We start from the raw sequence: 15,037 nt of genomic DNA, 5'->3' as shown, positions 1-15,037 counted from the left end.
ATTATTATTCATCGAGAATGTTTACAATAAAAGAGTATATATTGTAATACCACTCTCGGTGTAATAGAGCGTTTACACGCTCCATTTTTTTTTGGGGTAAGTTAATCACGCTCCATTTACAACCACCAAACCCAAGTGGTCCAATGTACCAATCGAAATTGATGTTTATTTCACGCCATCGATATTGCGTGGTAAATAACCTATATTAAGTTAGTGTGGGTCGTTTGGTACTCTCTTTTTATGGTGTTCGTCGTTTCATGAAATGGTTGCATAATACTCACCGACATTTTGCCGTCAGAACCCCACCAGTGTTAAATAAATAAAATATCATATGGTCCCATACCTTTTGTGTTTTTTTTTAAGAATAGAAAGCCTTTTAATTTATAGAAAAATATAGGGATTTTTTTTATTTTTTTATTTTAGGCAAATACATGTTTTACTTTTTCTTTTTCTCTCTTATTACATAATCTACTCATTTGAAAACGGGTAAGATTACGAACAAGATTCTAAAAACAAGAGTCATAATCATTAAATTGAGATAATTTTTATATTTATAAATAAAATAATTTTTTAAATAATTCTCTCAACAAAACAATTCCTTTTTTCTTCAATTTTAATTCAAAGACATCATTTACATGTTTAATATCATCCTCAAAGTGAAAAATAATTAAAATAAATCCTAAGAAGTTCGTCTGGTTGAAAAATACTTAGGCGCTATGCCTCATGAAGCCTCACGTCCCAGTATCGATTTTTACTAGGTGTAAACAATTCTTTAGAAGAATGTGTGAATACTAACTAAAAATAATATTATTTTGGAGTGACAAGTTTCAACCCTCTATATCAACTAATATAATTTTTAATCAACGAGTCAGTAATCTAGCTGTATCAGCAAATCTTTACTTTTAAAAGGCAAGTTAATGATTCAAGTCTCCATAAAGATATGTGTATGTAAATACCAACTAATATACATATATATATATATATATATATGTGTGAGTACCAACTAATATATATATATATACAAAAGTAAATCTCATGAACGAAAATATAGGAGACAAGATCACCTAACACTAATATAAAAAGAATGTACCTTGCTCACGTGTTTAGCATTAATTTAATAATGTGCTTGAACTTTAGGCAAACAATAAATCAATCATTTAGCATACATATACAACATTTTAATACTTTTAAAATCATTTAGCTGACATGTCCACCTCAAGATGATCAAAGGATTCAAAGCAAATGTAGCAGCTGGTACCAGTGGTGAAGGGGATCGAACATGATCTGTTTTAATACTTTTAAAATAATACCATACATTTTTATGATCTATATATACAGGGTTAGGGGGGCATGTGCCTCTGGCTTGCCCCGCCTAACATAAAATATGGTTACTTTTTAATTTATTTTAATATTTATAAAAAAATTCTATATAATGCCCCCGAGGCCCTCAAAATTTTTAATTTTTAAAATTATATTCTAAATTTTTCTTTCTGCCCTTTTATAGCATCTCCAGCGGTTTGTTAAAATTTTTTTTGTGTAAATCTGATGTGTCAAAGTAGATTTACACAATAATTTTGTACTACCAATTTTTAGCTCGAGCGATTGTTTTATACCTTTTGTGTAAAAAATTATCCCCTAATAATAACCAACCACGTTGTCATACCCAAAACCTTATCTAACTTTTACAAACCTACTTTATTCAGTTTACTTTTTGGCAATTAAATAATTTCCCCCTATATTACTTTCCCATCCCCCAATAACAAACCTTTTATGCCATCGTCACCGAAATTCTAACTTATAACAAATAATAACATAAAATATACGTATGTAGAAATTACGTGATTAAAGTATATATCTAATATTTGATTAGTACATATTTATCTCATTAGAATAGAATGTAAAAAGGATAAAAAATCTAAAAAAATCATATAATCTACAGTATGATTGTAGAAGATAAGATTAAACGAAAGTGATGAATCTAATTATGTTTATTAAAAAAAGTAAATAAAAGATGATTGAACAGTTCTCACCTTGCCGCCAATTACATATTCTTCTCTATTCCACTCTAGAAAAGTAGGAAACAAAGAGGCATGAAGGAATGAGAGAGAAGAAAGAGAACTGCTAGTGGGAAAGGAGAGAAGAGAAAAAATATGCTTACATGGCGGCGTAAAAAGTGCTATGTAAAATACATAACCCTTTTACATATTGGTGATGTGGCAGTGTATCTTAACAAAATACTGGAGATGAAAAAAATTTACAAATCACATATGATAGTGTATATTTTACACAAAAATATTTTTTAACAGGAGATGCTCTTATACTCTTAAAATTTCTTCGATTTTTTTTTTTTAAAAAAGTCAAATTTTCCTTCTTCAATCAAAGTCCAATTAATTCCTTTGAAAGATCTCATTTTTCTTTCCTTTTTCTTCTTCTTTTCTTTTCTTTTTTCTCCTAAAAATTCTTCTTTTTGCATTTACGAATGATATATGTGTATGTAGTTTTTTTTCTTTTCTATTTATTTTAACTTAGTAATCTAATTTATGAAGTTAATGGGTCTAATTTTCATGCATCACTTTTAAAATAAAAGATGTATAACTATATTCAATAAAAATATTAATTAATCAAATACTTATATTTCTTATACTATTCATTGATTTAGCATATTTGTGATGATTTTTTTTTTTCTTCATTTGAACAATTTATATTTGTTTTGAATTTTTTTTTTTTTTTTTACTCTATGTCCCCTTAATTGAAATTCTGGCTCGCCCTGTATATATATATATATATATAAATATATAACGTAGAACTGGAGTTTGTAAGTTGTAAAGTCACATCTGGCAACAACAGTCAACAGCAGGCAAATGTCTCCGTAACCAACAGATGGATAGGAGCTTCCAAAAGACTCAAATGGTAAGTAGCAACAACTACTCCACCTCATCCTATATGTACCACATTGCAAGTAATTGAACAGGTTGCATGGATAATACATTGAGACAGACAACCTATGCTCTAATGTGTAAATATTATTCTTTTATATACTATATATTAAATTTATGATATATAAAATACATTATAATTTTTATGAACTGCATTTAAAATGGAGGTGATAAATGCACTTCATCCTTTTATAAATACACTCCACTTTTACCATGAAATGATATTAGGGAATATTATCTTTAATTGAATTCATAAGAATTAAATATAAGGGGCCCGGAGGCTTGACCGAGTTGGTAAGGTCACGACCTGGACTGCCTCATGTCTCAGGTTCGAACCTGTCCATTGCCATTGTAATCTGGGGTGGGTCCCGAAGGGGCCCTGCCCAGGTGAGTTCCGGTGCCAGCCCAAAAAAAAAAAAAAAAAAGTATAAGAAGGGACTTCTTCTTCTTCTTTTTTTCCTGAATTAAGAAAAGGGATATTTATGTCATTTAGTTTAAGGAATAAACAAAAGACTAATGAGTGCACTTACATAAAAAAAATAAAAATAAAAAATTTTGATTTCATTATTTATTTCCCATATTGTAAAATATGATTTTTTTTTTTAGAAGGAGTTCAAAACTGACGTGGAGTAAATTTCGTAAATTAGACATGAAGAAGGGAATCAAACTACTCTATAGTATTCCTAATTTGGGTAGTATATATATATAACACTGAAGAATGGGGACAATTCATGAAAACAATTTTTTTATATAACAAGAAAAAATTTCACTCTAAAAAAAATGTATTTTATTTCTTTTTATTTTTATTTTAATATTCTGAAAGCGGTTGAGAAAGAGATAATTAATCAATTTAATGATATAAAAGATTTGAGGAAATAGCCTAATCATGGGAGGTTTTCACAGCACTAGCTTCCTATTGGTTTGATGTCATGAAGTTACTAACTAAAAAGAACTTCCCTAGAAAACTTTTAATGTCATTTTTCCTACAAAACAAAAACTTTTTCATTTGGATCCTAACACACCTAACTTCAATAATCAATATTAAGTGAAAATTCTTAACACTAGTTCACATGAACCTTAATTAAAATTTAAAAATTACTGTTGCATTAAAGTTCATTTTCTTATTATGTTACTCGGAAAACCCTTTCGGCAAAAATTAGAGTGTAACAAATGATGATTTTTTTTTTAAAGAACATTAAGATGTGCTTTTTGAATACATAACCATGTTCCAAATTCCAATACATAGTAAGAATTCCAAAGAAGTAAAAAATAACAATGAAAAAACTCAGAAACAATTTTCACTGCAATGTCTTCTTCAGAGAAAAAGGTATCAGAGGAAGCCATAATCCATAAACAACAGTTGTTAGAAATGAATTTACAAATTTACATAAAATGTACAAAATGAGGACAGTCAGATTATGGGTGGTGTTGTGTGCTAAAATAGCCCCCCTTGGAAATTTTCCACACTTGCAAAGAGGCTTCTACGGTATGAATGAATGTTGTTGCTAAAATGCCTCCATGTCATGTAAATTTGACCACTTCCTCTTGCTCTTGGGCTCCATTCGATCAGGATGGGTGTTCGAAGAGCAGAGTTGTTGGCGAGACCCTCAAAACGTGACAGCAGTCTGGCACTTATGACTGTGATGCAGCATCTGGTTTCTGATCAGCATCAGCCGTCGCCTGGACTTGACTCGCATACTGTAAGTTCCAAAGGACATCCTCAATAGATGGACGAGTAGATGACTCAGGCGATATGCATTTTTTGGTGATTGATATCACAATTGATAAGGACTCTTGTAAAGAAGTGGCTAACACAATTGGATCCACAATTTGTAGATGACCTTCCAGACTACCAAATGATTCCTGTGATGAGTACAACCAGGTCTCAGAAATCTACTGCATTAAAGAAATGAAAATGGTACAAATTTGTCTCATCAAATTCTCTAATTGATGAAACAAAAACAAAAACAAAAAAGCCACTAGCCAGTGTCCTACACGTTTATCAAGGGTGCTGGGAGAAGTAGATTGGATAAAAACCTAAAGTCCGTCATTGTTTGCACAAAGTGACTGCCATCAAACTCAAATCCATATAGATATTACCATGCTTGGCAGTTCAAGCTTTTACCAACACACCAAACAATAATCTCTTGATGACACAGAGAAGAACGATCATTTTTTCCCCTTGGAGAATTTTTTTTAGAATTTCAACTAAGTCTCTAGGATATATAACTTCATGATCTTAGCTTGACATCAACTTATATAGAAATTAATATTGAATTGGCAATTAGGTACCTTGAGTTTTAAAAAAACTCAACTGACAAATAAACTATATAAAAGTAAAGTGTCACAAAACATATGCATTTAAACCATAGCGTTAGCATACCATTTCATTTAGCATAAACGCTTCTCTTTTTCCACTTGATATAGGCCCTGCAATTGATTCGAGTAATATGAAACCAAAGTTATAAACATCATCCTCCAACTTTGATATATGCCTGCAATAAAGCATGTCGCAGGGTCAAATATTTCATGTCAATATTAGTAATAATTATTAATAATAGCTTGAGTAGAAAGTTCACCACAAAACTTTGGTGATTGGTCCCACTTATTTCAGGTTCTAGGAGTGGTGAATGTTTTTTTTCCCTCTCTTCATAAATTGACTGTTCTATGAATATAGTTCACATTCTCATATTTGAGATCCTGACCTTTTTCTATGTATTAGTGAAAGGAAAAGTAAATTACCTAATACTTGTCTTAACTGGCATATAACCTTTTCACATTTGTTTGTTTGTTTTTGTTTATTTTCTTAAATTAAAGGATAAACACAGAAACCTTTTCCCATTTCATTTTTTGACAGAACTAACAAATGACAACGTGCCTTTCCTTGAGATGTGAAAGGAAAGGAATAAGTCAAGCCACAACATCAGGAACACAGAGTAAACTTCTATGAACTCAATGAGCTCAACCCCCCGTCCCCCATTGTTTTTTTTATTTGTCTAGGAAGATAAGACGATAACAAAAAGACGCGATAAAACTGCATAATCATGCTCCTAGTTCAGAAGTTCTATGTTTTCAATCTCCAAGCTCTATCATAAATTGTCCATTGGTGGCTGGTCAAGCAGCCAAACTTTATTCATATAAAAATTAGATCAAGAAGCATCCCTTCTGCTCCCAAGAACATCTGTCAAGAAAGTTTTTTCAAAAGGATACCTACCATGATTTAGAGTCATCTTCCTTCACCTACAAACCAAGCAATACTTATGTTAGATATAAACATGAAATCAAGAAATTTTTGCAATATCAATAAGGTACTCTAATTAATAAAGAACAAACCTCAAGCTTTTCAATTCTGTCTGTGATTATGGACAATCCATAGTCACTCAGCTTAGCAATCCCATGCTGGTCAAGCAATATATTATTTGTCTTCAATCGGTTGCTAAAAGACGCAGGAATTACCCCAGTATGTAAAAAGTGCACAGCCTTGGCAACACTGACCAGAACAGCCAATCTGTCTGACCACTTAAGAACATTCTCTGGACAACTTTCTGCACATACAAATATGGTTAGAGTGAGGCTACAACTTACATAAAGTTGCTGCATACTGAATATTTTTAAAATTGTAGGTTTGAATGGTACTAGTCTACTGCAACATATAAACAAAATGACCATAGAGGTGGTTTATGTCAAAAGATTATATTGAGTGCCAACAAGGATTCATCTCCAGATCACAAAATGATGCAATTAAAATATTGGATCACCCAACCCATATACATCCTTCTAAATAACCAGTAGTTTTTTTCTTTTTTCTTTTTTTCAAATTTTGGATGGAGATTATACTAAAACAACAATGACAAGCCCCGCCCCCCAAAATGTCTTTTCCCTTCCTCCTAGATGAGAAGGTCAAAGGGACTATTACAAACTTGCAAGGAGTCAAATTGTTTAGTAACATATGCCTGAGGTCTCACAGCCGGAAACTCTCACACCCTGAAATTTGGCTAATAAAGCTCTATTCCAACTAATTGGATCAAGATACAAAATTCAGTCCTCCCATTTGACTTTCTTCATCTGAACATCTGAATGTATTTATGATAAATACCCATGCATTCTTACCATTTTAAGCACAACGAATCATGTTGCATGTTCCTTTTTATCTGTCAGCGTATAGGCATGTATGTTTGTATATATTCATGCATTCATGTATGTCAACTAATTGAATAAATATGTCATGCTACACTGACCTGAGAGACGGGTGCGAAAATTCCCATTGGGCATATATTCATATACAAGGAAGATTCTGCCACTAAAAGAATCATCTTGTCCACTATCATCAATGCAGTGGCCCAAAAGGCCAACCAGATGCAGGTGGTGAAGCTTTGAAAGTAAATCCAACCGAAGTTTAAGGTTTCGAATTGAATATTTTCTAAACAAAGTCAGAGATCGTACAGCAACCTGAGTCCCATTCTCTACTTTTCCCTTGTAAAGCTGAGAAGATGAAGAGAAAATGTTAAAGATATCCTTGAGCATTGCACTCAAGTTAGCATTGCATGCATAATAAACAAGAATCGCCATCTTGAAATTAGAAATTGATACTTCATAAACTCCCAAACCATACAAGAGTTTTTCAGGGATACCTTCCCAATAGAACCTTCACCCAAGAACATTGACTGATCGAAATTGCTTGTGGCTTTTTCCAACTCTTCTAAGGAAAACAATCGGTATGCTGGGGCTCCTCGTGTCCCTATTTTCACTGCTTGAGAAATGAGCCCTAAAGAAATAAAATAAAAAATAAAAAAATAATAATAAAGGTGGAGTTTTTGTAAATGAAGCATGAAAACAGCTTTCATTTTGAACAATAACGAAAAGAACAATAATAGATCTTAACAAATACCGTATAAACTTACTAGCATTTGCGAGTAGCTCAGAAGAAATCCCTGCTTGGAAATTATCTTGCAGAGTCATTGGCAATGTATGCTGCTCCAGTGTCCGGTTCCTTTTACGCAAAATGAGAAGCCCAAGTGCCAAGAGTACCATAATAATAACAGTTCCTCCAATGACACCAACTAACAGCCCTATTTCTCTTCCCCTGGATGCTTCTTTGCAATATGACTTGTGATGCTGATGTTGAGTATCATTGGACAAGCAATTCCCACTGAAGTTAACAACTCTACCATCCAAAGTATTGCCCAAGCAAGAAGGAAGTGCACCTATCAACCTGTTCGAAGATATATCAATGTACCCAAGTTCAACCCCGCAACTCAATTGGCTGGAAAGTGCCCCACTCAGCATATTGGATGCTAAATTCAAATAAGTGATGTTTGGCAAAAAGAACAATGCAGAAGGCAGTGTTCCACTCAAAAGATTGAAAGACAGGTCAAGGTATTGAAGCTGGTTTAGCTTGCCATATTGTTCCGGAATCTTACCCGAGAATGAGTTCTTGCTCAGAAGAACTGTGGACAAACCTTTAGGCATTAGAGGTAGTTCAGAATTTAAATGGTTTCCTCTTAAATCCAATAAACGCAGACTAGTTAAACTACTCAAATCAGGTAATTTACCAGAAAGCTTATTGTGTGACAAGGCAATATCAGTGAGTGTTGTGATTTTGGAGATTGAAGAGGGAAACTGACCCTTCAACTTGTTGTTCTTCACGCTCAGAATTGTGAGATTTGAAAATGAATCCAACCAATTAGGGAGAGTGTCATTGAAGAAGTTCCTATCCAATGTCAAGGTTTGAAGCTTAACCAGTCTAGATAACTGAGGTGGAATAGAACCAAACATAAAATTTGAACTCATGTCCAAAAATTCAAGTGAAGACAACCTACGAATTTTATCAGGAAATGGTCCCCAAATTCCCAGAGACACTAAACTAACAACCTTTAAGGTAGTTAATCTTGTCAATGTAGTAACAAAAAAATCAATAGAAAAATTCTTGGATAGAGTGTGATTGGGAACTGGATATCCGTTGAATTCACTAACCTTGGAAAGCTTATCTCCCTTAATTTCGAGCTTTGTGACAGAATTGTCCTGGCATTTGATGCTCATATTTGGGGTTGAAGTCAAACTACACAAATCTCCATTTTGATTTCCCCAAATTTCCAATGGTAAAGGGTACTCCAAATGCTTCCTTAGCTGCATAAGAAGTTGAGTTTCATAACTTTGTAATTGATGGGTATTTGAGATAAAGAAAACCCATGAAAGAAACACTACAATTAACATGTTTGAGTACCCCATTAAAAGTTCCAATTGCAGGCTTTTGATTTCACAATGGCAAACAAAAACCCTAGAAAGACACAAACTTTATAGAATTCATAAGAAACAGAGACAGTACCATCGTAAATTCTCAACCAAAATCAGCAAAACAAACAACCCCATAGAGATTTCACCCTCGGAAAATTTGGATTTTTTCATATAATAATGGCAAACCCAAGGGAAAAAAAAAAAGAAGACATGAACGAACAAACTATGTTCTGTCTCAGATATTGTGGAAAAACAGAGAACAGCCCAATAAGGAAAATTGAAAGACGGTTACAGAAAGAAAGGATGTATGAGAAGAACCTTGGGAAGAGAGAGTGATTAAAATATATAAATAAATGTGTGTTTGGAATTTAAAGAAGTGAAGTAGGAGTAGTATAATAATGGAGGTCAGGGGTGGTTGAAGAGGAAGAACAGAAACTGGAAAGGCATTTAGTGCTGCTAACATTGAAGAAGAAGACGGTACAATCAGGTCTCTGAAATTAATATGGTCGGTTCCTCTCGCACACAGACAAGGAGTGTGCAGTGATTGTGGGTTCGATTTTGTACATGCATTCAAGTGCGAATTATTGCTGCAAAGCTCTAATTTTTTTTCTTTTTTTTCTTTTTTTTTTCTTTCAAGGCAAACAAAGCCAAACAAACAAAACCAAGCAGCACAACTTAAGACATACAATCCGCAGCTGTTAAAAAGTTTATAGTCCTCCACCATTTTCATCTATATTTATTGTATTTGGATTTTATACTTAAAAAATTTATTAATTGACCAACATAATTAATTTAATTTAATCTAATGGTGAGTTAAATAAATTATCAAAAATATAACTTGTCAACACAAACTTCCACCTTTATTCACGATCCATACACATTTATTTTGAAAATACTCACATCCTTGAAACACATTACATTGCAAGATAAATAGTTGTGGATATTATATTATCAGTACCAATTTTTTGTTCCGTCTAGACAAATAGTGATACAGAGACAATCCAAAGATTCTATAACTTTGTAACTTTGTGACTTTTGGTTGTTCGGATTTTTTGTATGGCTATTGCAAAAAATCCAAAGATTCTCTCATATTACGGGAATGCCATCAACGCGTCCCCACTTTGTCAACTTGAAAGCAAAATACTATTATAAGTTGCACTGAATTTGCTTCCGTACCTCAGGAACTTGGGCTCAGACGATGTGGGCCCACAAGAAAAGGGCCCACCACTGCACTGAATATCGGACCGCCTTTTAATTAGGTTTACCGTATTATGAAAGCACCGGAAACCCAAAAATCATATCCATCCGCACTTATGTACATTTTGCTTTAACGTTAAAAAATAAATGTCCTTGGATCAATTTATCACTTGTATTTCACGTCACAAATCAATTATGAAAATTTCTATTTTACCCATTTCTATTGATATAAATGTCCTTGGATCAATTTATGATTCATATAAAAACAAATTGGTACTCGCCTTAAAGTTGAAACCCCATTCAGTTCCCTAAACTCTGATTATCCCTTTGAATTTTTCAGTCACAATAAGATCAGAGCCATTACACAAGCGCAAATTACAATTTTTTGGATAAGTTCAATGAAATTATTGTAAGATTACAAGTACATAAGTGATAAGTTGGCAAATTTTGATAATTTACAAATTTCTTTCATTTTACCTTACATTACTTGGACGTTGAAATTTTATTTTGTTCAATCAATTCTAGAATTAAAAGAGATTTGAACTAACTTTTTAATTAACGTGAGAAAGTTTTCGTGTTTAATGATGAATTATGAGTTCACTCATTTTAGCTGACATTTGGCTCTTCTTACTCCTTCTATTAATGAACATAAGTTTAATTTAATAATTAAAGCCTTTTGAATCTATCAAGAGAAGATGATGAGATATATACATATATGTGCATGTGTGTGTGTCTGTGTGTATTCATTTGAAGAGAAATCAATGAATTGAGATATGAGATCTAAATATGTTTAGAAATGGAGAAGATGGGGAGAACAGTTGGAAAAGAGAGAAGTACTAGACCCATGAATGAGAGAGAGAGAGAGAGAGAGAGAGAGAACTTGGGAAAGAAATAAAGTGATTTCAATCTTGCGGAGGTATTCGATTACAAAGATAATAATCTTACTATGAGATACAAATATATATATAATATAATTTTATTTGTACATTGGGTTATGATTTTATGAGCTATTTGGTGGATGCATTATGAATGTGTTCATTTATAAATACAATTTAGAAATTGATTAAAAAATTAAAATTGTATCCATATGGTAATATTATTTTTTAAAATTTATCATATCCTTCATTCACTCGATTTGACATGTGGTCTCTCTAAATTCAAAGAGAATACAATTATTATTGTTCAATTCAACAATGTTAGTGTATTTTGGTGTATGAGCAATTGAGCATCAAAAACAAAAAGTGATTAAAGTTTCAAGATCTGGATCTGCTGCATGAGACAAGATAAACTTTTGTGAGAAAGAGGATAATTGTGTTGGCCCATGATTAATGTTCGAAAACACAGGACCATAAAAAAAAAAAAAAAAAAAAAAAAAAAAATAAAAATAAAAATCAAGCATTTGCGGAGGACCCCATGTCTGAAATTGAAATTAAAGGTCAAGCACAAAAATGCCAATCTATAGGCAATGCATCCATGCAATAACTGCAACCTACCATCATTAAACCTCATAAACTTTAGTAAGGCTCGTTTGGTATGTAGGAGGGAAAAAAAAAAAAAAAAAAGAAAGAATAATAACTAAATTATTAGTATGTATTTTTAAATAAATAGGACATGAATAAAATAATTTTTTTTTTCCTTTTTAATTGTTGAGAATAGTTTCATAATTATAAAAATATCATTTTAACACTATTATTTCTCTCATTATCTTCTTATTTTTGGAGAAATAGGTTAGGATAAGGAGTGATAACTATTCTACCTTATCACTCCCTATTCTTTATTTTCTCTCATTTTAAACCACCCAAACACAACCTACACAAATCCTTTCATTTCTTTTCTCTCACACTATCCCTCCAAATCTCTCAATCCAAACGTACCCAGGGCGGAGCCAAAGGGGTAGGGGGGCCATCCCCCAATTTTTTTTATTAATGGTAATTTTGTATAGAATATAAAATTTGGCCCCCCAAATTTTTTTCAGAATTCTATTAACAGTAATTATTGATGGTTATTAATGGTAATTTTGTAAAAGAAAATTAAAGTTGACCTTCCAAAATTTTATAAAGTTCTCATTTATAGTTACTTATCTATGAAAATTAAAGATGGTTTATGAAATAAATTATTTAGATCTCTTTTAAAACTTTTGGTCTTGCCTTTAAAAAATCAAACTTAATAATATTGGACAATAACAACTTTATAATGGACTTTAACTAATCTTCTTTCTATTTATTTTTCTCATATCGTTAATAGATTTGTTCATAAAAATGTACATTAAAAATACACACAAAGAAAAAAAAAATTTATTGCAATTATGTTATAAATTTATTAAATGTAACTTTATATCACTATTTAGCACCCTCAATTAAAAAATTCTAGCTCCGCCTAAAAGAGTTGGAATTGTCGTGTCCCCCACCAAATATTGCTGCATTTCTCAAATCATCTATAGTAAAATAATGGAAGAATGCTGTCTATCCAGAGTAAAACTATACCAAAGAGCATCTAAACATAGATACACACACACACACACACATATATATAACATATATAGACACACATATATTTTGAATATGTTGAGTAGGCAATTGTTGGGTATAGATCATAAAGGTAGAAATGGCCATGACAAGACCACTCGGTATCAGAAATGTAAAAAGGGTTCCACCTCTGATAGCTCCATTTTATAATTTGTGTTTCCAAATTCATCCAACTATTTTTGGCTGCTTACAATCATTGGATATATACGAGCATGATTACGACTCAAATTGGCGCATTCCCTGAACAAAGAATATTATTCTGTCTAAATGGATAGCTACAATTCATTATTTATGGCTTATTCTCGGTTCAATCAAAAGTTTTTCCACGCAAAAACATTCACATACTAACAAGATATCCATCAACTGTTTGGATACATATACATATATATCTCGAAAATGGAAAATTAATTCCTTTTTTCCTTGGAAAAGATAAATAAATTGGACTTGTGTATATTATTTCCTTATATCAACATTCTTGAAGGAAAATAAAATAAATAAATAAAACAAGAAAAAAATTACTACTACAGATGCTCTAGTGAAGCCACATCCTTCCTATATATGTGGTTCAGCCCAAATTAGAATCATTGGTGGGGCGCCTGGAAATTTTGAAAGTGACCTTTCAGAATTTATAACTTGGGCCTCCCAGGGGACCAATGTCTAGGTCCTATTGTTTTTAGATTGGATCCATTTGGCAATATTGGCCTATTTCTTACTCGGAATTTCATTTGGGCCTATTGTTTCGATACCTTTACACACTCCTTTAGTCCTTTTGTATTTGGGCTGCAGGACTTAAGATGATTGGAACAAAGCCTCCAGAATTTCCATACTAAATGTGACATGACTCTCCATGAGCCATGGCACCATTAACTCCTTAAATGACTCCACTGAAATGTAAGTCTATCAAGTGGTCATTCTCATAGTCAACTTGTATCCTTAATTGTCGAATTTTTTTTTATCCCTAACTCTTAATTCTCATCATCCTTTTCTGGGAGGTAGAAGATATATCATTATACCATAGCCGTTGGCCTTAATCATCGAATTGAAAGTACATAATGTGAACGCTTAAATTAGAGAACATGATCACATGTAAAAACATTCTAACTCGTAACCCCGCTTTGTTTGGAATCAAATCCTCTTCGAATTTGAAAAGAAAATCAATTTTCTTGGAATCAGAGTTGTATCAAGCATAATGTCATAAAATTCGACTCCATCTACTTGATAAATAACTCCCGGTAATGTATTTGAAAAAACTTAAACCCTCCCGGTAAGTCTATCAAGTGGTCATTCTCATGGTCAACTTGTATCCTTAATTGTCGAATGTTTTTTATCCCTTACTCTTAAATCTCATCATATTCTCTTTGGGAGGTAAAATATATATCATTATACTATAGTGATTGGTTTTAGTCATCGAATTGAGAGTACATAACGTGAATGCTTATATTAGAGAACATGAGCACACATGAAAACATTCTAGCTTGTAACCCCACTTTGTTTGGAATCAAATCTTCCTGGAATTTGAAAAGAAAATCAATTTTCTTGGAATCAGAGTTGTATCAAGCATAAATATAATGTCATAAAATCTGACTCCATCTACTTCATAAATAAGTCCCGGTAATGTACTTGAAGAAACTTAAACCCTTTATCTGTTACTTTCTTCCAAAATTAGGATGCTTTTCTCTCCCTTCCCGGCGCAAAGTGCTTCCCAGGCCGAAGCTGTTTCTCTCCATAAAACTGTCTTATGGGCTGTATCACAATGTTTCGATCAGGTATGATTTGAATGTGATGCGTTGTTGGTGGTCTAAGCGGTGAATGGGGTGGATTGTGGTCCAATGAAAATTCATGCTATTTCTTTTGATGTGCAAGTACTGTTTGAGTATTTCTCCTTTTCACATCTTAGTCATATAAGTCGGCATGGCAATAGAGTCATTCATGCTCTTGCCCAAAGCCGGCCCTGGCCCAAGGCGACCAAGGCGGTCACCTAGGGCCTCAGAATATAAGGGGCCTCCAAATTTATAGGCCCATGTATGATGGGCCACAAAAATATAAAAATAAAAATTACAACCAAATGCAGCAAATCAAAATTTATAGGCCATGAATGTTGGGCCACCAAAAAAAAAATTTATAACCGCAGCAAAGGGCCTAAGG

At 32.7% G+C, this 15,037-nt stretch overlaps 1 protein-coding gene across 2 annotated transcripts; it reads right to left on the bottom strand.

Annotated features, from left to right (window-relative positions):
- Window positions 1-4,206: 4,206 nt before the first annotated feature.
- LOC132282013 (probable inactive leucine-rich repeat receptor-like protein kinase At3g03770) lies at window positions 4,207-9,882 on the bottom strand. Of its 2 annotated transcripts, XM_059783657.1 has the most exons (8): window positions 9,262-9,882; window positions 7,838-9,062; window positions 7,568-7,701; window positions 7,175-7,418; window positions 6,270-6,481; window positions 6,151-6,176; window positions 5,320-5,431; window positions 4,207-4,799 (listed from the first exon to the last, which is right to left on the bottom strand). In XM_059783657.1, the coding sequence occupies exons 1-8, from the start codon at window positions 9,262-9,264 to the stop codon at window positions 4,569-4,571; spliced, it is 2,187 nt and encodes a 728-aa protein (XP_059639640.1). In that variant the 5' UTR covers window positions 9,265-9,882; the 3' UTR covers window positions 4,207-4,568. The 2 variants fall into 2 exon arrangements, with proteins under 2 accessions (XP_059639640.1, XP_059639639.1); XM_059783656.1 differs by having other exon boundaries at window positions 7,838-9,882.
- Between the last annotated feature and the right edge of the window lie 5,155 nt (window positions 9,883-15,037).

The sequence above is a fragment of the Cornus florida genome, unplaced genomic scaffold (assembly GCF_030987335.1).
Source record: "Cornus florida cultivar Cherokee Brave unplaced genomic scaffold, ASM3098733v1 CherokeeBrave_3.0.0_Hap2_Chr11, whole genome shotgun sequence".
Taxonomy (NCBI): Eukaryota; Viridiplantae; Streptophyta; class Magnoliopsida; order Cornales; family Cornaceae; genus Cornus; species Cornus florida.
Note: the sequence above shows the minus strand (reverse complement) of the source record. Positions and strands in the feature narration are given on the sequence as shown.

What these genes read in the sequence shown, in the direction of transcription:
- LOC132282013 (XM_059783656.1), bottom strand. Translation starts at nt 9,164, where the DNA reads ATGGGGTACTCAAACATGTTAATTGTAGTGTTTCTTTCATGGGTTTTC. An exon ending in GTGAAGGTTCTATTGGGAAG is followed by an intron (nt 7,419 to 7,567) that starts GTATCCCTGAAA and finishes TCATCTTCTCAG; the next exon opens with CTTTACAAGGGAAAAGTAGA. An exon ending in ACAGAATTGAAAAGCTTGAG is followed by an intron (nt 6,177 to 6,269) that starts GTTTGTTCTTTA and finishes CTTGGTTTGTAG; the next exon opens with GTGAAGGAAGATGACTCTAA.